General features: G+C 39.9%; 1 protein-coding gene across 3 annotated transcripts in view; it reads left to right on the top strand.

Annotated features, from left to right (window-relative positions):
• LOC127625892 (methylcytosine dioxygenase tet3-like) overlaps nt 1-24,396 on the top strand; it is a 47,281-nt gene that overhangs the window by 14,591 nt on the left and 8,294 nt on the right. For 2 of the 3 annotated variants that reach the window (XM_052101335.1, XM_052101350.1), the window contains exons 3-5: nt 15,630-18,555; nt 20,975-21,065; nt 23,798-23,891. In XM_052101335.1, coding sequence (XP_051957295.1) covers nt 15,630-18,555; nt 20,975-21,065; nt 23,798-23,891 — 3,111 coding nt within the window. Of the gene's footprint in view, nt 1-10,751; nt 11,081-15,629; nt 18,556-20,974; nt 21,066-23,797; nt 23,892-24,396 lie in introns of those variants that run through there. The other variant, XM_052101343.1, reaches the window with a different exon arrangement.

Consider the following 24,396-nt stretch of genomic DNA (forward strand, 5'->3'; position numbering starts at 1 on the left):
GAACTGGCTTGGAAAAGTAATGTTGGAAAGTGTGATCAATTTTGACCAAATTGATTATTTTATACTGCTCTTACATTCATACTTTAAGAGGTCTTTGAAATCTGAGTCAAACACCAAATTAAACTTAAGTACAAATTTGGTTCCCCAGATTGAGCTAGTGTATGTCGTTAATTTTAAAATGTAAACTTTATTTCAAATGTGTAATATAAAATCTGCATTTTGTCATATAAACCACCAGTTTGTATTTTACAATGATTTTAAACTTAATGGTGATGTAATTTCTGCGACACTATTGACACCAAACGGACAAATATGTTTTCCAAACAAGCCCCATTTTCAACCCGTCAGATTAACAGATAGTCCTGCCCAAAACTCAATGTTTTGATTGGGCCACAGAGCCACTTTGTTTACATGAACCTACGAATGGCTTACTACGTATTATTTAGTAAATACATACTTAAAGTTGTCTCTGTATATTAAATGGTATAGGAGGAAATACACTATAAAGCCAAAATTATATGGACACCCAAACACTATACCCAAATGTACTTGAATATTTAATTTTAAAAGCATGGACATTAAAAGATCAGCCAAAAATAAACATTCTGTTGTCATTTTCTCACACTCATGTCATTCCAAACCCATATTACTTTCTTCTGTGGATAAATATCACAGCCTTTCTTAATACAATGGCAGGGGATAGTGCCTCAAAAGACCCAAAAGTATCATCAAAGTGACTCATGTGCCATATTGCTAGTATTCTGAAGACATACTCTAAGTTTTGGCAATAAATTTTTTTTTTAATTTAAGGAATTTTTCAGTGAATATATTGATGTCTGTTGCAGTTATGTGTGCTATGAGAGAAGCTTGTTCACATTTGCTCATGTGTTCACATTGCTCACGTGTTCACGCCAATCAAAATAGCGGGAATAACTGGAATTAAGGATTCTAGCAAAATCTGTTAAATAGGCATGGGTGTCCACATACTTTTGGTCATGTAGTGTATTTTAACATGGAAAAATGAACAAACCTCTCCTTTAAGTTTCAGGTACTTTAAGAATTTTTGACACTGCTGTCTTTCTTCACAGACAACTAATCCATTGTAAACACCAAGTGTCACAAGGTCGACTTTTTCATCTGTGAAAATGAAACATTCATTTGTGAATCAAACATACAATATAATAAAATTAAATAAAGGCTGTGAAACAAAAATTAGTCAGGAAAAAGTGCAAAAACAAAAAAGATGTGCTTTGAAAAGTTTGATACACCCTTGCATACACATCTCAGCTCACAATTTTTAAACTTCTTTTAAATCTATGTTTTTAGCAGACCATGCATCCTGTTTTGCATTTTCAAATGTCAAGTAGGGCTGGGTGTGTGCTTATGTACCTTTATTTGTGTGTAGGCTATGAGGGAGAGAGAGAGAGAGAGAGAGAGAGAGAGAGTGTTCTCCATGTCAAGGAAATAATGTTTTCTCAAGAAAACTTAACCATCATAAATGAACTGATAAATTGCAGTTATTTGCATTTAAGATAATAAATTAAACAATTTGTTTAATCATAACACTATTTTAAAAAGTGCATGTGTTTGATGGTTCATATATATATAAGCAATATCACACTCGCAATCGTGCTATATGGCCCTACATCAGCACTACTGTGATTTGGCCGCAGGCCGAGTGCCGTAGGTAATTACAGCAGTGCTGATGTAGGGCCATATAGCACGATTGTGAGTGTGATATTGCTTATATACAACAATTCAATTAACAAGTAAATTTTTTTAAATGAGGAAAAACGGAGTACGGTCATAAAAACTCCTTTGTGCAACTACTTGATTACACGACCGATCAGAATCTGTCGTTGCTGGTTCAAAACAAATGATGCATCCAAGCCTCCATTAGTAATTCAAAATGTTAACTTCAGAAATAGTATCACGGCTTGTGCTGTTTCTAACAAGTCATTGGATAAAGAAGGATAGACGATGGATGTGTGTGTGTGAGAGAGATTGAGCGTGTGCGATCACCTGTTGCCACTCCCATTCAGAGACTCTTACTGCATTCTGAAGGTTAGTTTTCTCAGTGGAATGTAGACATCCAAGTGGGGTATTCCTCTATTTAGCCGGTAACCGGTGCGCAAATGTCATTCACTATAGAAACAGCGATGTACTCCGCCATTTTAAACGGTGTGTATCCAATGTGGAACCTCACAGAGCACTGTTCTATGTAAACAATGACGGATTCACTTTATGTCACCAAATGGCTCATATTACACACAAAAATCTTTTGCCACCACCTGCTGGCTAACATATGTAATTTAAAAAAATAAAGACAGTAACTCCTAACACATATGCATAACACTTACACTTTAGTCTAGAACAGCACGAACACAAGCGGAGTGATACACACAGTGAAGCTTCTGAGTGTTGATGGAACCTCTCTCGTCCAATCAGTTTCGACGACCGGAACAAACTGTGGTGTGTGTGTGTGTGTGTGTGTGTGTGTGTGTGTATATATATATATATATATATATATAATTTTTAGGATTGAATTCGTGGCACACCATTGTTTGCCATAATTTTTGGAATGAGTATGGCCTCCATCCAACTCTGGTCATCATACCTTGTGTACCTGAATCTGTTGGCTTTATAGAGCCATACACACATGCTTGTCCTTTACTATTGCTTTACTTATGCCTTTTCAACTCCTGTGGTATGGATTTACTACTACCCCATGTTCATCTTACCCCTGTCCCTCAATGATTTGTAATTTCTACCTTGGATGTACATTCATACTGTACAGATTATTGTGTTCATGGTGCACATGTATAAAGTTTTATTTTATTTATATATAAAAAAATAATTCTCCATTTTGTCTTTTTTATTATTGATAATCTATGCTTGAAAGGGAGATTGGCTGCCAGTCCTGAAATTTGTATCTAAGAATTGGGGAGTTAAGGAGTTACATACTTGAATTGCAGCGTATGTGCTGGAGAGGTTGAGAAAACAAACAGCACGTGCAATACTGCAGTGCACTTAGTAACATTTTTAAAGAGGCACGGGCACTTTAAGACCAGCTACGTCTGACTTGAACATATGGGGAGCTAATCTTAGCCTTACTCTTGAGAGAGAGACAACACTGGCAACCAGCCACTGTGTAGAGCTGGAGAGATGGTGTCTCTCTCTCTCTCTCTCTCTCTCTCTCTTCTTTTGTCATAGAATTGTAAATGCAATACGTTTTTTGGGGTTTCTTTGTCTATGTTGGGAATATTTTAGATGTACATCAATTTCAATTGGTTGGTTTAAAGCCAATGCTTTTATTTATTAGAAGCAAATGAAAAAAGCCTAAATTTGGTAATGTATAAGATTTCTTCCCATTTTGAAAGAGATCTACATTATCTTTTTCATTTGTCTCCTTCAACATGATTGTCTTTCAATGTTCTCTTCCCTTCTGCTCTTTCAAACCTTTGTCTCGTAACATTCTGCTATTTTCTGCTTTCCTCTCTCACATATCCCCTCATCAAATTTCACCTTTCACAGTTCACAGTTTTTTTCCCCTTCAAAACTTCTTGCACAAAGACCACTCTTTTGGCTGTGTTATTTCACCATCTCATACCTCCTCCTTTCCCACCATCTTATTTGAGTGATGAGGGTCGCTCTTCCCTTCCCCCTCTTTCCTTATGCCCCCCACACACACACACTTTCTCTCTCTCCCTCTTACTGTCTGTCTCGCCTTCTCTCTCCCTTTCTCTTTGTTACCCCTTTTCCAGCTTAATTTTACTGGTGCTTCGCTGGAGAATCTGTGGGGAAACTCTCTCAGGTCTAGCCTGTATTTTTACTGGTTTTAGAACTGAACGTTAATGTAACTGACCATATTACCATTTAACCTGCCCAAAAACAAACATGCCACATCACAGTCTTTGTTTACAAGTTTTATTCGTAGTTCTGCGAACATATGCTAAAATCCCAAACAATTGGATTAAGCGTCTTTATATCTCACTCTGACTTCATAAATTATTTAAAAATATAATGAAAATTTGTAGCAATCACTGTGCAAAACAACATATTTTGTATAGGAATGGGAAGTTTCTCAACTGTTTGTACACTTTCGCCACATTGAGCTTATCAGTGTAGACAGCTTCCTGGGTTATATTGGGAGCGGTCTAGTTTTTGATCTAGTTTTGTTTTGTTTTTTGAAAACTATACATGGTATGGACATGAAATTCACTGACATTTGCAGTTATTGGTTCGTGACCAACAGTTTTTAAGGACCAATGTATAGCCAATTTTTCCAGCCCAGAACCAGCTTTCTGTGGTGTAAATATGTATAAAGGTTTCAGTTTGGACACGAGCTCTGGCTCCTGAAAAAAAGGGGCTTGTGAGTATTTTGAGGTGTATATTGGGGAGGGGGGGTCTTTCATTTAGGTCATGCATGCATGTGTCATGCATCAGAATGGACTATGGAATTGGAGGGAAAAGAAAGAGGACATGGTTGGGAGGTAGTAAATTGTTGGGTGGCCAGGAACAACAGAAAGAACTAAATATTTACAAAAATAAAGACTTTGGAATTACAAAGATTAGAAGAAATGTAAAGGGAAACGTCCAGAGAAAGCTCAGACTGATAAGCAAAAGTGGAAGTCTTGATAGTCTGAATTGGTGTCTGTACCATTCAAGATCTGTCCCCAGACCTAATGCACTCAGTGACCCTAAGCTGATTTGCATCTGTGTGCACGTGTGCGGACTGTGCAATCTTCTTGCGCACGTTTGTGTGAGTGAATATACATTTCTTAGAAAGCATGTTCATGTGCCTGAGACTCTTCTGTGCCTTTAGATGGGCCCCTAGTTTTAGTGCACATATGTTTTGTGTGTGTGAGCTTGTCCAGTTCTGTACTGAAAGGATAGGTTTTGTAAACACCCAGGGGGTGTGTTTTGGTGTTTGTGTGTTGCAGAGATAGAGGACAGTATGTGGATGGACTGGTTATAATAGTCAAAAAGAAAATTGTGTATTAAAGCTAGCTGTGTATACTTTTGTTCATCTCTTATTGACCTGAAACTTATTTTACCTTGAAATGTTGAGCCATTGTGAATAATTAGCTTTCGTGGGATAAACAGAATGGAAAAAGATCCAATCAAAATCATGATTTATATCTACATGATTTATTATATTATACTATATATTAAACGGCTATAATAATACTGTATTATTATAGCTGTTTGTTCATTATGGTTTATATATGGTTGAGTATGCTGCAGTATGTTGAATATATATATATATAAAGTTCTTGGAGATGTACCGGTGTATACTGTAATAACATTTTCACATATTCCATGAGTTATATTTCACAGAAATGTGTTAATCCTTGTTTATCTTTGCATGTTTATGCTACTTTGTATGTTTCCTATGGGTTTGTGTGTGTTTCTTTCAGTTTTTCTGTGGGTGGGTTTGTGTAGGTGGGGGTTTGATTTTTTTTTTCTAGTGAGCAATAAATGAGTCACGATAGACTGATGAACCAAAAGACAAAAAGTGATCATCATATGCCTTAACGGTTACAGTGTCAGTCATTATATTTCTGAGAACAACTCAATCTGAGAATGAGAATTCTAAAATTGAGAAGTCTGAACCAAGCACAGGTATTGTTTGGATATTGCTAAGTTTTGGAAAACTGGTGTTTAAATATCTACTGTCCTTCAACCAGGTTGTTGCAACTGAAACATTAAAGAGCTGCTTTTTTTTTTTTATTTTTTTTTTTTTAATAGACAATACCATTGTCAGTACGTTTACATGAACTTAACAAGTTCAAGGGGGCTGGGTAGCTCAACGAGTTAAGACGCTGACACCCCAGTAGTTGCGAGTTAGAATCCAGGTCATGCTGAGTGACTCCAGCCAGGTCTCCTAAGCTACCAAATTGGCCCGGTTGCTAGGGAGGGTAGAGTCACATGTGGTAACCTCCTTGTGGTCACTATAATATGGTTCTCGCTAATATGGTGGGGTGCGTGGTGAGTTGTGCGTGGATGCCACGGAGAATAGCGTAAAGCCTCCACGCACGCTATGTCTCCGCAGTAACGTGCTCAACAAGCCACGTGATAACATACACCGATTGACTGTCTCAGATGCAGAGGCAATTGAGATTTGTCCTCTGCCACCCGGATCGAGGCCAGTCACTACCCCACCACGAGGACTTGAAGCGCATTTGGCATTCCAAATTGGGGAGAAAAGGAGAGAGAGAAAAAAGTTTGATTTCAGTCAGACTAAAAAATTTAAATGTAATTTCTAGTTTTTGTTTTATTATAATTTCTTTCTAAAAGTCTTATTTAAATGCTTTAGTCTGATGTGTTGGGTGGCTCAAAAGTAGAGCGAGTAGAGCATGCGCTCTAAAGCTGCGTACACACTGCCAGCGACTTTGTCGCTGCAAGTCGCCAGTGGCTGGCGGTGAAGTCGCTAGTGGGTGTTCCCACTACTGGTTGCCTAGTAACGTTTATAAATAACATTCACGGATGTCATTCCATTGCTGTTGACAGCGAATCTCTTTTCTTGCCACTAAAAACAAACATTTTGGAGGGAAAAGACTAAATATAAATGGAATCAGTACATAAAATGCTTTATATCAAAGATGAATGAGAAACAAGGCGTGCTGTTTGCCATAGCGGCTGTTTATCTGCGGCTGAAAATGCAAATGCCGGTCTTTCTGGGTCCATAAAATCCCGCGATCTCAGATACACCTTTCCACGCAGTATTTTTCTTAAAAATGTCCTTGTACGTGGGAAGAGACATATCATCGAGCACTGGGAAATTTCTAACAGCAAGAATTAGCCTTTCATCCGTCTTGATAGAGAGAGAGAGAGAAGGGACACGTGAGCTCTCCCGTCGTCTCTCCTATTGGCTGTCGCTTCCGCTAGTCGCTCCAAAGTTGAACTTTTCTCAACTTTGTCGCGTCGCTGGACATGCCCACATCTAGCGCCAACGGTCGCGACAGCTCGTGTCGCCGGAAGTCGCTGTGCTCGCATTGAAAATGAATGGTATTGCGTCGCTGTTGCGCGCGATGTCGCTGGCAGTGTGTACGCACCTTAAGCCTGGATGCACGAGAGACCATTGTGGCCTGCAGTCAGTTAACGCCATTTATAACAGTCGCAACGAACATTCATTTTAACATAAACAATAAACTCCAGCACTGTATTACTTATTATTACACACAAACAAAATGTTTCTTCTGCATTAGACACTTACCTGATGAGAGCCATTTAAAAAAGTGATGGGGAAAAAATTGGCAAAGATGAAAGGTGGTAGATACATGTCCCACCTGTCCCACTTGTAAATGACTTGACTGGTAGCTCGACTGCTGGAACTCGACTACACAGATGATGTACCTTGATTATAATGATGTATGTAAACATACTGAGTGATATATAATAGTTAGGATGGCCGATGATTGCTATAGTACTGATATATACATAATATATCATACATTTACATATGCCTTGCAGAATCTATAAAAGTTTAGCACTTTTATAAAATGTGTTTTTTTAATTTTTTTATTAACTTTTTTAGTTCTGCCCTGAAGAAGGTGCAATACATATATTTAAGTTTATTCCACAAAATAAAAATAAATGAATTACCCAAATCATCCTGTTTAAAAGTTTACACTTAATATGGTGTGTTGTCAAGCACTGTAGGGGAGAAGAGCTGGGCGATATAGTGAATATTCACAATATTATCGTGATGATTTTGCTTGCAACATAAAATTAATCGGTGATGGTTTTCAACTAATGCAGAAAATCTCGAATTAATTTGGCTGACATATTGGTCTATCACTATTCACTAATCCTACCCCACCAACCTTTTGTCCTCAAACACAGTGCCTTGGTTGTTACAGGGCAACTGTCACTACAAGGTGTTTTGTATAAAAGCATCTGCATAGTGACAAATTTCAATTTCTGTTCCTGTCTAGAGCATTACACACACACAAATAGGTCAATAACTCTCATATCATAAGTGTGACCTTGCATGTCTAGTCTTTTATAGATGCTGTTTGATGAGTAAAAACACCATTGAAAGAGCATCTAGTGGTGACCTTTTATTTTTATGGTTCTTTTTGAAATGCCAAACCTTTCCATTTATTACCGTGCTCTATCTGAAACATGTTTAGTTTCACATCCCCCGTATTTCTCGTATTCAGATCAGTAATCAGCTGTCTTGTGACACTGTGGATGATAGTGGCTCACTTGGTTGGGTTTTCTCATATTGTAAAACACACAAGACATCTCCGGCCTTTACTGTAATGCCAAAGGAAAGTTTCCTCTGTACGGTATGTCTTGTGAAAAATTAAGATTTTCCTGAATGGTTTGAAAAGCTGATGAAATGGGCCAGGTATGTATAATTTTTTACATTGATATTAACAGCTCCTCCTTATTGGTGCCATTTGATATAATTTTCTCTCATTGATGTGAGGAGAAAATGACTAGTTTGTTTACGTGTTAATTTGCATGTATACATCTGAATACACTTAAAATTATTTCTGGTCAATTGACACGTGAAGGTTTGGAACTTTTCTTGATATATGTGTAGAGATTAGTTTTGTTTATATAATCTAACTGGGTCTAAAGGTGCAGTTTTCGTCTATCGAAGTGTTAACAAGTAGTGGCGCAATCCGTTCACTCGATAAATCAGGTCAAAGACACAAAGTAAAAAAAAAATGCTAGTAGTAATAAACCGATGGGTATGTAAGCTCCAGTTTTGCTCCTGTCAGCATATATGTGCCTTAACTCGCAACAGGAAGGGTAAGGTAACTACAGGGCACAAGAACTGCTGCGTCACACTGAAAAGGAGTGAGGGAGTACACATAAGTGGGCGAGTGAAATGAGCTTGAGCATGTGTAAGGGGTAGGCACATCTACATTATGTGTTATGACACATCTGCCCAGCCCTCTATTGCCGAGTGTGTTGAATGATTCTAGTGACGGAACTGCAACGTCATAACGGTTTCTTCTCTCCATTCTTCCTCTCTCCAGAGCTCTAGCTCATTCACTCGCTTCTCCTCTGCCAGCGACATTGCACTTTATCTCTTCGCTCAGACTTAGGTCTGTGTGTGTTTGTCCGTGGTGTTGCCTTGCCTTCACAGTGTTGACAGTGGTGACAGGAATTAACAGAGCGAGCGAGAGAGAAATACCCTTAATCAGAAAGAAAAATGACAAGATGAGAGCTTCGCAAATTTAACTACATAGCACAGGGTTATGTGGTTTAATATAAATTGTACATTACTTACTCGCATGCAATCGCTGGCTCAGGACGTAAGACCGATTCTGTGGAGTGGCATTCTGGCAACAATTGGAGATGATTGCAATGTTTTTCCTTTCTAAACCGCACGAATACAAAAAGAAGCTGAGGACTTGTTAGAGGGGGAAATAGAGAAAAAGAGAGGTAGCGATAGAAAGATTCCCAGAAATAAAGGAGAGAAACAGAGACCAAGCTGAGAAGCTAGGAAACGAAGGAGCGGCGTTTAGGCTGGAATGAAAACACAAGATTGCTTTGGAACAGGGAAAACAAGAGCATGATTTAGAGCGAGACTGATAGAAAATTCTTGTCCTTCACACCGAACACTCACTATCGTTTTCTCAACATCTTCTGCTCTTCCCTTCCCCGGAGTGCCTCATCCGAGCATTCGCTTCTTCTGTATCCCTGCAAGCACCTCATATCTCTTCCTCACTTCCGAGCAGAAACATCATCGACAAGTCAAACTAGTTTATCTGCAGCAACATTGTGCTTAAAAGCCAGTGCGTTATGTGCCGATTGTTTGTTATTTTCCCTCAAAACTTTGTGCTTCCTATATCTCTGCGGTTCCCGTCAACCTCGCTGTACCTTGCGGTTGCTCCTCTCACAGCCGCTGTGCTTACCCTTTCACATCCTGTGTTCCTCGCATTCTTCACTCGTTTGCTGGTGCTTGACTCTTATATCTGTAGTCTCTATAAGAGCACTCATATCTAGTGCCATGTGTATATACTTAATATAGATTATATATTATGGAAGACTTGTTCCTTTCACTGCTTAATCTTTCACGTAGTAGTGGGAGAGCACATGTGTATGTTTTGTCTGTAAGCATGTCTCTCTAACATTTCCATTCTAACATCTATTTGTGATAAAAATTAAAATCAGTGCCATACTTTAACAACTGTAAACAGCAAAGCATTATTTTATATTGGCCGGAATAAATAGATTGGAGCCGCTCATTTCCCTTTCCTTGTTTTTATTTATGTTATTCTAAGTCATTTAGACAGCAGCTTCCATTAAGTGCACTTAGTAGACTGTCAGTGTTTAACTGCTGCAGCCTCCATCTTATGGAACCACTCAGGATACGCTGCTCAGAACGAACAAAGAAAATTACACAGAAACACCTCTAAAATATTAAAGAGTTGCTATTTTTGGTTTCTGTATGCATCTTTCCTGTTCATAAGATATATGTTTGTTTATACGGCCCTTTATTTCGCTCTGTATCCAGCCACTCTGCAGCAGCTGTATTTCCTGCCCGCTCCACCATTCCATCGTACGTGCCCAGTGTGGCTCAGATAATGGCCTCTCTCACTCTGCACACACAGAAAAGAGGAGGGGAGGAGGAAAAAGAAGGAAGGGAGAAAACGAGGGAGGGGGACAGAGTGAACAAGCGAGAGAGAGAGAGAGGGGGGTGGGGGCTGTAAGGCAAAGCAGACTGCAAATGCAAAAAGCAGAAAGAAAAAGGAGAATATTGAAAAAAGGGGAAGGGAGGAGCAGAGAGACATAATGAGAGAGAAAAAGAGAGAAGCGACTGTGGCGGTAGGAAGAGAAACAGAGAGAACAAGTGTGTGTGTTGGGGGAGGTGTGTATGACAGAGTGTTTGCGTGCGAGTGTGTGCGTCCGTGTGCCGCACTGCCTGGCTGATTGAGAAGAGAGGGAGAGAAAGAAAGAAAGACAGAAAGAGAAAAGAAAGGAACCCATCGTGGATTTCCACCGGCTGGCTTCTTTTTTTGGCACTGTTGCAAAAGCCGTATTCCATGCAATTTCCTATCCACATTTCCTACCTTTGTCTCTCCAGCAGCCTTTTTGGGACAACTAGACCACTGTGAGTATATGTCGATCTGTTTAATTCTCTCCATTTGACTTGTCATTGTATTTTGATGGTGATAGACAGGGGAGTATGGGAGGGACGCAAAGGGGGTGGTGGGGGTTGTGTGTATTATCGTGTTCAGCTGTCTACAACCAGGGTTTAAAACCCATCCAGACTCTCGTTTTCCTTTGTGCTGCCAACCCCTCAACACAGCTGCTATTTGCATGTAGTGCCGGAGACATAGATATGGCATATGTCCTTGGTTCAGCACACTGAGTTTAGAGTGCAGCTCACACTTCTCAGCAGAACCGGTTTTGCAGTCTCTTCTGGTCGGGTGTGTTAGTGTTTTGGTAGTAGTAGTAGCTCTATTTGTCTTTAAGAGAGTTCTGGCAGCGATGGAAGTCCTGGCACGCCTTAGATAATTGCCTAAGCACGTGCTTTTTGCTGTCAGACAGGTTTGTGTTTGCAGGTGTATGGAAAATATATGTAACCTATCCAAAGAATTCAGAATACATCTTGTATTGCTTATATAATTAACTGTTTAAAATACAGACTCCCAGTAAGTGCTTCATGCCTTTAAGTGTATTCTTGTGAACTTCGAGATGACACTTACACTATGTTGTGAGTTTTTTGTGTCAGTGTGTATACTATGCGGGTGTTTGTTTTATAATTAAAAAGAGGAAAAAGAGCCTTTTTGTTTTGTTAAAAAAACGAAACCAAAAAAAAACATTAAGAGTTGATGCATGGCCGGTGTTGGTAAGTGGGGTTCTAGCTCACACTTCTTGTCTGACACATGCTTTTGAAAGACACACACACATACACACACACACAGTCTTCTAAGTGGCTGGCACACAGCCTCATGGGGGTCCAACCAGACACCAATCACAGAAGGTGAATTCAAAGAGTCTGAACAACTTGTCCATCATTAGAACCTATTAAAAGGTCTGTCAGAATGGAAACACAAAAAGAGAGGTACAGACATATTCACACATTTAGTTATTGAGCTTTTTGGTTAGTTGGATGCTCTTAAAGTGAAATTGACATGTGGAAACCTATGTGTCCACCCTTCACTGGTTTACACATTTTCAGTATAATTACAACTCTATTGTATATTGGGGCTGTGAATCTATCAATATTTTTGAACAAAAAGTGTTTTCTGTGATTAATCGCAATTAATCATGGTACATGATACATTATAATAAACCTATAATAAAATAATTTTACCATGTACATATTTCATTAATTAAAATAAATCATGAATCTTTTGAGACAAAGTATAGAGTTAATTAGTCTTATTTTTACATGTATAAATCTTGGATACAGTATATGTATGCATCCCATTAAATCAGTAGACATGCTGTAATTAAAAGTTTGGCAAAATCTTCTAGCATTTTACAGTGGACTTTTTTTATGAAATGGGCAGATTCAATACATACTAAACTTTATTGGCAAGATAAACTTAAGTGTACATAGCATATGCATTATTAGAGACTATACATGTACATTATACATACCGTAATTTCCGGACTATTGAGCGCACCTGAATATAAGCCGCACCCACTGATTTTTAAATAAAATATTATTTTGAACATAAATAAGCCGCATCTGTCTATAAGCCGCAGGTGCCTACCGGTACATTGAAACAAATGAACTTTACTCAGGCTTTAACGAAACACGGCTTGTAACAAAAATAAATAGGCTTTAACGAAACACGGCTTGTAACAAAAATAAATAGGCTTTAACGAAACACGACTTGTAACAAAAATAAATAGGCTTTAACGAAACACGACTTGTAACAAAAATAAATACTGAAACACGGTGTGGCAGCGGGGCGTTGTCAAGCGCCCGTCCGGAGAGAAAAGCGGTAAGGCGCTTACACCTGAGCTAAATTATGTGTAACACCGGTGTCTAATTTCAGTAAGCATGGGGAGAGCGGCATAAAAGGCAGCAGCCACAGAGCTGAGAGAGTGACACACGTCAGTCTAGTGTTGGCGCATAGAAGAATTGAGAAACTTTATAAAATTGATTGTAAACATTGCTGTGGCCATTAAAAGCCTTACCTGGAACGTCAAGTGCCCTGCTGAAAACTGTCACACTGGTGCCCGTGTGACTGTTTTCCCAAGAAGGACACGTGAAGCAGGGCACTTGAAATTAGACACCGGTGTTAGACATAATTTAAGCGCAGGTGTAAGCGCCCTTACAGCTTTTCTCTCCGGACGGGCGCTTGACCACGCCCGCTGCCACACACGGCTTGTAATAAAACATTTGCAGTAAACAGTAGCCTACCAAGAAAGTCATTGGTCACTATCTTCCTCGTCCTGTGCACTGAAACCACTGAAGTAATCTCCTTCGGTTTCGGAGTTGAATAGCCTCGGATTTAGTTGTCTTTTTGCACTGAGTCAATTCCTCACGCTGCTGTTTCCAACGTCTTATCATCGACTCATTAAGACCAAGCTCCCGTGCAGCAGCTCTATTTCCTTTTCCAACAGCCAGATCAATCGCCTTCAACTTGAAAGCAGCATCATATGCGTTTCTCCATGTCTTTGCCATGGTGAGGGTGACAAAATTACTACCGTAATCAGAATGATGGGAAGTTTGAGCACAATCGATTTAATCTAAACAGTAAACAAAAAAAGTTGTTTTGACCTTAACCCGTTCGGCAATTTCATTGGTCTAATGAAAGCTTCACGCTGCCAAAAAACTGAGCACGTCACAGAATGTTTTTTTTTTGTTTTGTTTTTTTTTTTTTATATATAAAATTTGAAAGCGGGAAAAATCCATATATTAGCCGCGTCATTGTATAAGCCGCGAGGTTCAAAGCGTGGGAAAAAAGTTGCGGCTTATAGTCCGGAAATTACGGTACAGATATAAAACATTGAATGCTGAAGTTTAATTAGTTGAAGTTGAAAATCTCGCGTTATTTTCTCTAGTTGCCATTCAGTCTCTACAAGTATACCTGGCTGCAGCTTGCTGAACATCATCAGCCTCTATCGCACGGTTTTTCTTTTGACACTGGTTCAGATGAAAATAAGTGAGCATTTTCAGGTGATGCTAAGAGATACCGAGCCTGCCCATATTTCTCCAATTCCTTGTTCACCTCTTGCGGATGAAGTCTCCATTCTCAATACAATAAATCTGCTAGTGTTTTTTTTTTTTATGCGACATGCGTATTGAATATGCGTGCACTGCTCCACACAATCCATTTATTTTCTTGCATGTGCAGTCGAGTCAAGCATGTTCAAATGTATATATGCCAATTTTTAGCCACAGGGAGAAGGGAAAAAATGAGTGAAGTTTCAGGATGTAAAAAAAACAAAAAAAAAAACAGGTAGCGCATTAATTGCATTCATTTTTCTAACGTGTTAAAAAACGTTTAATTGCAGAAATGAATGCGTTACACTTCCCTACCCTATTGTATATACATTGAAATATTCAAATGGTGTAGATGTATATGCAGAATTACTGCTTCAGACATCTGAATTGACAGATTAGTTTTAAATAGGTGTTTAATTTGTATAGAGACCTGTGCTTTTGAAATTGCATTTAAGGATGTGTTGCACTAATGTGTTCTTTAAACAAACACCACAAGGTCCTCTTTCCTTAGATATGCTTTGCCATCATGGACAAAGACCTCTGTAGTTCCCATATGTGAAGCAAACAGGTTTCATTTCATACACTGTCAAATACATCACTAAAGGTGTAATACATATTTTTTCATTCATTGACAAATATGCAAGCTCACAATTTCCACATTAAATGAACAATTACAAGAAAAAAACACAATATAGATTCCAAAGACCGATAGAAAGGATTTTTGAAAATCAGGACTGCATTCTCAGTATGTTGACATAGGTATTACCAGCTATATTATAATTGTAAATATGGGTTTGTATTTGCATGAGACAGTTGAACTGGTTGCAGTTTCCATTCTGCCCTTCAGAAAGGTACTTAAGCGAATGTTATTTTAGTCAGAATACACTGCAGTCGGTGTTCGCTAAATGGCCAAGTATACAACACGGCAGTAACCAATGGCCATGTTAAGGTAACTAAAAAAAATGATTGAGAGCAGAGAGGAAGAAGATAGAGAGAGCAGGAGAAGAACATAACACACAATAATCTCCATGGGAAAAAGTATCATATAGTCATCTCTCAGATCAGGTAGCAACTTTACAGAGAATACCAAGATGTATTTGTATGAGACAGTTGAACTGGTCAGAATATATGAATATGAACTGGTCAGTCCAACTATATATGAATATATGAATATGAACTGGTCAGTCCAACAGGTCAGAATATGTCATCTAGGTATAATAGAGGTCAAGGGTTGTCATTTTTCTAGCGCAAAATGCACGTTGTTTGTTAGAATAAGTCTGCAATGAATAGATTTAAACAATATTTGCTTTACATTTCTGGATGATGTAATCAATGCTTTACATATCACAGCCAATCTAATGGATGTAGCAACAGAGTGTTGAATAAATGAACTGTTTCATAACATCTATGTATGCATGTAACCATTTTGTTGAAGCATTGTCAATTAACTGTGTATTTCTGTCTCTCACAGACTGTTTCTGTGGTGGGTTCAGTGGATGGCCCCAGAGGAAGAGGCCAGATGGAAATTGAGTCCCATGACCGCCTAGAAGAAGGCGTGTTAGACAAGGAACTATCTAATGGGCTAAGCAAACATGCAACAAATGAAGAAAATATTTGTGATGAGGGCGGTGGAGACGTGGCCAGGGAGCAACACCAGCACAGCCACCACATAAAACCTAGAGTTATTTCCCAGACACGAGGCTGGGGCTCTGAGCATGCTGGAAAGTTGACGAATCTTGAATCTCAACAGGGTGCTTGGAGTGACCGAAACCCCAGCACACAAGTGAATGATGTGGATATGGAAGATGCAAGGACCCTGGTGGCCTTTTCTGCCACTGTAGGGTCACTGGCCCCTTACAGCATTCATCAACCTTCCCCGACTCTTACAGCTCAGCTGTATGAAAGGTTCAACCAGGAGATGTCTAATGGAGGTGAAAAGGCCAGGCAGAAAGGTGTGGATGGTGAGTTTTTTCCTACTGAAGATCTAGACACTCTTCAGGCTGCACTGAGCAAGGCCCGTGATGGCCACAAGCCACCTAACTGTGATTGCGATGGCCCAGACTGCCCTGACTACCTGGAGTGGCTGAAAAAGCAAATCAAAATGGTGACTAATTGTCAGGAAAAAGGGTCCTATAAGGTTTCTGATGCTCCTCCACAGCCACACTTACAGCATCGTTATGCTCAATCCCAACCTCAACAATGTGGAAGTAACCCCTTATGTCAGCAAGACACAAATCCACAGCCCTCTGTTAACCAGCCTTCAGCTCCAAGACCCTTTGGCCCACCAGCACCTATTCCCTGTTCCCCCAGTGTTCTATCCATAGCCAAGGAGAGAAATGTTAGCTTGCAAACAGCTATTGCAATTGAGGCCCTGACACAGCTGTCTGCTACTATCCCACAAACTGTTGTTCCTTCAGGTGAGTTTTCACCTGCAAATAACCATCATCATTTGCCAACCTCCTACCCCCAGAGTAAGCCACAATTTGTCTCTTCATCCCCTGGCCCTCTTTCGTCCTCCTCTGCTACGCCACATTCCATCCATCCTGGAAATTACCCTAAACAGGACCCATCGTCATGGGAGCAGCAGAAGCCTCAGTCTCAGGGTGATACCTCTGCAACTAACATTATGCCAAGCTCATCTCACTATGTTACCCAGTACCCATCCTCAAAGTCCCCATTTACAGGCCTCCACTCCTCAACCCTTAACCCCCGACCCCAGCAGCAGGGCACAACTGGAAGCTGTGAGAAAAGCTCCCCACAGAACTCATGGATGATGAACTCTGAATCCCAGCCTCATTTTGTAAACCCATCCCATGGCAGCAGTGACCCAGTGTCTGAGCTGAAGCAGCTCCTTGGAGACACTGGTGGAAAGTACACCAACTCAGCCTTCAAATTTCCACTCCCTCAACTCAGCCTTCAAGATGGTCGCAAGGGCAGCCTTACTGGGGTGCCTCACATCAAGCAGGAGGTGGATACAAAGGATTACTCGGGATCAGGGTGTCTAGTCATGGGCAAAGAAGGGATGGTAAATGGCCAGCAGCAGTTCCATAGTCAGCAGTTTTCACCCTCCATTAGGCACTCAACTCAGGCAGCACTACAGCAGCACCTTCACCATAAACGCAACCTCTTCTCTAACTCGCCAGCCTTCAGTCCATTAGCCCCAATGGCTTGTCAGAACCTCCGCAAATGGTGGCCACAGACTTTGCCAGAGACTCCAGTAACCATCAAGCAGGAGCACAAAGAGCCAAAAAAGAAAAAGAGTGCTCAAAGTTTTCCTCTTCTAAAATACCCAGTTGGTGGGATATATAGTCCATTGGGCCCACCTCTTCCAAAACCTAAACAGATTGTTATCAAGAAGCATAAACAGAAAGCTTCACAACCAACTTTTCTCCCACACAACCAGATTACAATATCAAAAACTCCACTCATCACCCCAGGGTATGCACCATCCCTATGCCAGCTTGCTCCATATTTACCAGGCATGGAAAATGGGCTTCCCCCCTCTCAGGTGGCTGAGAGCCACCCAGCTCCAGCCCAATCTCAGGAATCCACTTCAAATAGCAGTAGTGCACCCATATCTGAAAACACTCAGTCTTCTACCCCTGTATCTGTCAGAGCACCATCCAACCAGAAGGTGATGGCTTGTTCAGGCCCAGCCAGGTCAAATGAAAGTGTCCCAACGACCAGTATCAGACCTCAAACATCTACTACACAGTCTTCTCCCTCTCTGACTGGCCTCAGTACCCTAGATCCAAAATTTGAAGATCTGATTCGCCAGTTTGAGGAGGAGTTTGGGGACACCATGTCCTCAGCTTCTGCAGCAGAGACCCCAGAGCATGGCACATTTCAGCCAGTGGTGACCGAGTCGCAACCAAACTCAAACTCAGGACAAGCCAGACATGAGTCACCATCCCCAAAGCAGCCAAATAACTGCCCTCCTGTTCCTACCACTGAGTCTGAGCCCATGTATGAACATCAAAAGTGGATGACTGAGAGAGTGAAGGAAGAAACACCATTAGTATCTGAGCAGCTCTATAGTGTCAAAGAGGAAAGTGAGGAATGTGAGGTGGATGTAAAACCTGGACAGCTCCTGTCTGTTCCTCAGGGGGCAGTACTGGAGCGACATCAGCCCTTCATCACACCTTTCACCCCTCCAACAAAGCGTATGAAAATTGAGTCATCTGGTGGCGTGACCGTGCTCTCCACAACTGCGTGCTTCTCTGCAGATGGAGAAGATAAAGATTTGGATACTCCCAACAAGGATATCTTCCCTGCCTCCCCTTCACTTAAAGGTTTTCTCGAGTCACCGCTGCGCTATCTAGACACTCCCACCAAGAGCCTGCTGGATACACCTGTGAAAGATGCCCAAGTTGATTTTCCCACCTGTGACTGTGTGGGTAAGTTCGAGAGCATTAAGCAAGAAATTCCAGCCCTCCTTATACACTATGGGGCTGAAAGCAGGTCAAGGATACACATATTGACAAAGATCATTTAAACTTAAAGAAACACAATCTGAGCTTTTGATGTTTTCACATCACAACATTGCACAACACACCATATCCCCATCTATTCTACTTATGGTACCAACGGACTTGAAGAAAGATAGCTTTCTAGCATCAGAGCTGCTTAGCCAAACCACACCTCTTGAGGCCTGAAGAATTGTATTGTTGTACTTTCATGTTTTATTTAAATCACAGGCCTTCTTAAACTCAATCTATGTTATAATATAGTTTAGCTTTAGTGCAGTTAGGTTAATATTGTCCATTAGATTGTAATATGGATCACATTTATCTTTAGGAAGCCACAAATGTTTATCTCACAACACAACATTTCTGCATCAGCACATTGCTTGGGGTAGTGTTGGGCCATGTCTGAGAATGCATGCTTTACCAGGGGCCCATGCATTACTCCGCAGTCTGTTCTCTGTGCCTCTTGCAGAGGAACAATAGGTTTAAAGAAAAGAGCCCATTGTAATTCTTTGGGCCAGTGCAGTGCAGGGCCTTCTGTCTATGTTCAGGCTATTGGTACAGTGAGTACATCTAGTTTCTGCAGAGGTGGCAGCCACAATGGAGAGAGTAGGGAGGACAGGGGGAGAATACATGTACAGCAACCTCTCTGTTTTTCCCTTGCATCTCTTATTTGGTCCTTTTAGGTGGTTTTGGTCATAAGTGAACTGTGAGAAAACTGTCAGTTTTGAGACTTTGTTAAAGCATTTTTTTTGTAGACATATGCATCAACTTTATTCACTGTATAGGCTATATCCAGTAAAATTAACTTGCAGTGTGATGTGGAAATGTTGATATTTTTTTTGGCCAAATATCAAAGTTTGTTATTTGAAGTTTGTTCAGAAGTAGCAGGCTGTGCCTGAACACTTGTTGGAAGTTGACTGTTACTAAGAGCAAAGGGCAATAGAAGGGAAGTTTCCATAGTGAATCCCTATAGCACACTCAACACCACAGGGAAACACCCAGTGCCATTTCATATTAACAAGCACAATCAAATAAGCCCTGAATATATATAATGGTGCCAAAATAAAATAATATATCTATAATATATCTTTTAAATTATCTTCATCTGAATTTCTGTCTCCTAGTCTGTTTCTCTATGCACAGTGCTTTCCCCCCTTTTTTTTCTATCCTCATACCTCCAATTCTTGGTGTTTCACCGTGTTGAGTAAGCTGGTAGTAAGTAGCCACTACATGTTTTTCTTTACTTTTTTCATAAGACTTGAGGAAGCACAAATCATTTCCTAACTCAAGACATGCCTTTATCCCTACAATACACACTATACACAGTGTAGTGTGACCTTAGGTTGCCTCTTTTCCAGACAATGGCTCGGTTCCACTTTACTTTTAACATCCATTCGCTAACTCCCCTAAACACTTCCCCTCGGGGAAATATCCACCGCCATTTTGGAAGTCCGTGCCACTTCATTAAGTGAGCGAGGAAAGTTTCTGTTGGCAGATCCTCAACCCCTCGATTCTGACCGAGGAAGCGAGCCTAATTATGATATACGCTTCAGACCGCTCCATATCCCACAGTGCAACTTGTGACGTGACAGCAGATTGCACTTCATAAACCTCTCCCCCACAAAACTCTAATGTATGATGGAAATAAATTTAGGTCAATTAAGCAGTTTAGAAAATATTGAGATTTAACAGCATAATACTTGTAGCTACCTTAAACTGTTTATCACATAGTTATAGCCTATGTGTTCATTTGTTATGTTAACATTTTAATTTGTGTAAATCTTAATTAATTCTTCTAACAATTTATTCTAATGAAAAAATATATATAAATATACAAGATTTATATATAAGCCTCTGAAATCAATCAACGATTTTCTCAGATGCAAAAAATCTATAAATGAGTCCACAAATTGACTTCAGCCTTCAACATGCTCCGAGTGATCAAGGGTTAAGAGTGTTCCAGTTAAACCCATTCCATGTCTTCCACCAGTAGTGGACACTCGCACAACATAAGCAGTGATGTACATCAGAGTCCATGAGATGGAGTGAAGTTTGCGAGTGAAGGGGATACAAATTTGAAATGGAACACAGCCAATATTTGCCCCTCCCCCCAACACACACACCAACATTTGCACTGCCTCATGCTATCATTCTAATCTTATTATACATGAGTTTTAATTTTTAAAATAATTTCAATTATTAGCTAGAAACATACAAGCACCTGTTCAGTTTGTTCTCACTAAAAATACTACATTTCTTTTCAGTAAAGGAAGAATGTGGAAATGGCTGCATACTATCCATATAAAACCCATATTGTGTTTTAACCTGTGCTCTTTCTCTCTTTTAGACCAAATCCTAGAGAAGGATGAGGGTCCATATTACAATCATTTGGGATCTGGGCCAACCGTGGCTGCAGTCAGAGAACTGATGGAAAAGAGGTGAAAGGCATTCAGATTTCTTAATCATTCTTCGTTCGCATTGTGTCCTATTTTATCTCCTTGTTCACACTGTTTTTTGTAGACATCTTTGTCTGCAAACACAACCTATGATAAATGTAGCCATTTGGAAATTCCAAAATCAAGTCTATATTGATCCAGAGAGGAAACCACACAAAATTAAAATTGTATACCTGTTTGATTTCTTCCTCATTTACCATTATAACAATAGTAGTTTTTGCTGGATAAACTATATTAAAGGTTGCCTGTAAATGTCAGTGTGCTTACCCTCTCTGTAGCAGTAGCCTTTTCTGTCTTTCTTAGTAGTTTGTTAGTGGAAGATTATTCAAAAAATCACAAAATGTAGTCCAAATACAATGGTTAACAATCAGACAAATAAATGTATTTATTTTTTGCTACTCTTTGACACAAAAAGTATTAAACCTCAGAAACCACAGAGCAATACTGCTGACCCCACATAGTTTGCTTTAAGAGTTCCCTAGCGACCATGTCATTGTTCTGCAAGAGTTGTTTGGAAGCTCTGGCAGTTAGATCCTGGCAATAGACTCTTAGCCAGCAGAGGATAAGCATCTCTCATCCTCCTTTCTGCCATTTGCTTTCCCTTCACCCCTTCCACCAACTTTCTCTATGATCTTGTTCCCAGGGAATTCCTGACCCAGAATTCAACAGGAGTAACAGGAAATATGAGCACCTGCAGCTCTACACAGGGTAGACAGAAAGAATGAATTGCAGGGAAAGGGAAAAATTTAGAGGAAATTAAGAGTATTTAAAGTGATGAAAATGATGTGGTTTTATGGGTAGAGGGTATATATATATATATATATATATATATATATATATATATATATATATATATATATGTATATATATATATGTATGTGTATATATATATATATAGATGTGTGTGTGTGTGTGTGTGTGTGTGTGTGTAAAAAGAGTGTCCTATAGTTTTATTGGGTACACATGGCAATAGGAAACAACATTTCCTTTACAACTACACTACCATTGAAATGTTTGTACACCCTTGACAGAATTGTAGTTTTTTTAGCATTATTTAAAAAAAAAAACACGAATCTACAATTCTTAGATGCTTGAAATTAGTTTTGTTGACATCTTTCTGACTACTAAAGGAAAAGCAGTCAACAAGTGCCCAGCATACAAGAAAACACCTTCAATACTCTTTAAAATACAGTCCAGTTGGCTGAAATCTCTGCATCTAATGAAGCTGGTTGATAAAGCATGCTATAAAAATAAAGTTGAGTTGAGAGAATACCCAAAGTGTGCAGAGCTGCAATCTGGGCATCTAATTTGAAGAGGTTACAATAATAAGATAACATTTTATTGGTTACTGCATAATTCCCATAATTTTCTTTATGCTATTTCATAGTTTTGATGATTTTACTATTATTCTAAAATCTGAAAAATATTAAAGAATGAGTAGGTGTATCCAAACCTTTGACTGGTAGTATACCATCATGTAGGGCCCATATTAATTTTTTTCCTCCCCAATTTTGGAATTCCCAATGCACTCCAAGTCCTCTTGGTGGCATAGTGACTCGCCTCAATCCGGATGTCAGGGGATGATTCTCAGTTGCCTCTGCGTCTGAGACCGTCAATCCACGCATCTTATCACGTGGCTTGTTGAGTGCGTTACCATGGAGACCAAGCGCGTGTGGAGGCAAATGCCATTCTCCGCAACATCCACACACAACTCACCATGTGCACCACTGAGAGCAAGAACCACATTATAGCGACCACGAGGAGGTTACCCCATTTGACTCTACCCACCCTAGAAACCGGGCCAATTTGGTTGCTTAGGAGACCTGGCTGGAGTCACTCAGCACATCCTGGATTCAAATTTGCGACTCCTGGGGTGGAAGTCAGTGTCTTTACTCACTGAGCTACCAGGACCCTGGGTCCATATCTTTAGCATGTTCAATCTATATATGGTGTAAATCATGCACATTTTTCATACATGATAAATTAATGAAATATTCCCTACATTATGAAAACTTTCTTTACCAATACTTGAATGATCCTGTGATCATTCAGTGGCAGGAAGGAATACAAAAAGGGCACCGGGGAGCCACCCCTATTTCTTCTGTAAGCACACAGAAGCTCAGACTTCCTTGACCCATTAGGACATAGTAGCTCCACCTTTGCTGACCTTTGGTATACTCGTCCACTCTCATTGCTTTATATGAGTGCTGATTGAGGGCATAGTAGCTTTATTTCTATAGCCTTACTTATCTGCTCTTCAGAGGGCAGGGAAAAAGAGGGGGTTGGAGGGTAGGGTAAGAACCTCCCCTTTGTTTGTCTGTCAGAGAGTGACTATAGCCTTCTAAAGCCTAAGCCTGACCCTTTTGTGGCCTTTGACCTCATAGCCCACCCCTGTGAATCTTTGAAGCTTCTCCCCCAGACTGTGCAATTATAGCTGAATGGTATTTATTCTTAACACATGCTGTTGTCATGCTCTGTCCACTAAGAGTTTAATTTGAGGAGACAAGTGATTGTTCACTGAGATCATTGGCCATCATGTAAATATATTTGTATATTCTGTTAATTTGTTTGCTCAATTCTATACACAAAGATATGTCAAGTATATAAAGTCCAGAAATGTGTCTTGAGTTGATTTGGGGCTTTATTTTTATGTCACATTATCACAGTGTAATTTGACAGTTATCAGTCACTGAACCTCTGTCTTATGATTACAGGTATGGGGAGAAGGGTGAAGCCATTCGTATTGAGAAGTTGGTTTACACAGGGCGAGAGGGGAAGAGCTCTCAGGGATGTCCTATTGCTAAGTGGGTAAGTGTCTCTTGCCACATGGTAATAACAGAAAATTGAAAACTAAATTATGTTTTCCGTGCCATTTTTGACATGCACTGTGTGGTTTGTGAATTAATACGTACATATGGGAACATGATGATTCTAGAAAAGTTCTTCTTGAAATTTTGTCCTGCTGCAGTGAACACAATTGAGCATCTATATGTGTCTGTACAGAGCCAAGTTAAGGCTGCTCTAAGCACCTAGTGCCAAAGGCTGCTCTGATGCTGCTTTGGTTCTGTGTAAATGAAGTGCAGCATCAAAGTAGCTTTTAACTTGTAGTTGTTATGAGAGAGCATACTGTTTATTTACATTATTTATGCAATTCTCATTTATGTGTTAAGGCATTTATGCCACTATTAGCAGCATTAAACAGTGTGTTAATGCACCTTTATTTACTCATGGTATATATGTCACTTCAGATGCAGCTTTTGGAAAATTTTTGCAGAGTAAAGACAGCTTATGATGGTCTGAACTTTATTATGCT

The sequence above is a fragment of the Xyrauchen texanus genome, chromosome 3 (genome assembly GCF_025860055.1).
Source record: "Xyrauchen texanus isolate HMW12.3.18 chromosome 3, RBS_HiC_50CHRs, whole genome shotgun sequence".
Lineage (NCBI taxonomy): Eukaryota > Metazoa > Chordata > Actinopteri > Cypriniformes > Catostomidae > Xyrauchen > Xyrauchen texanus.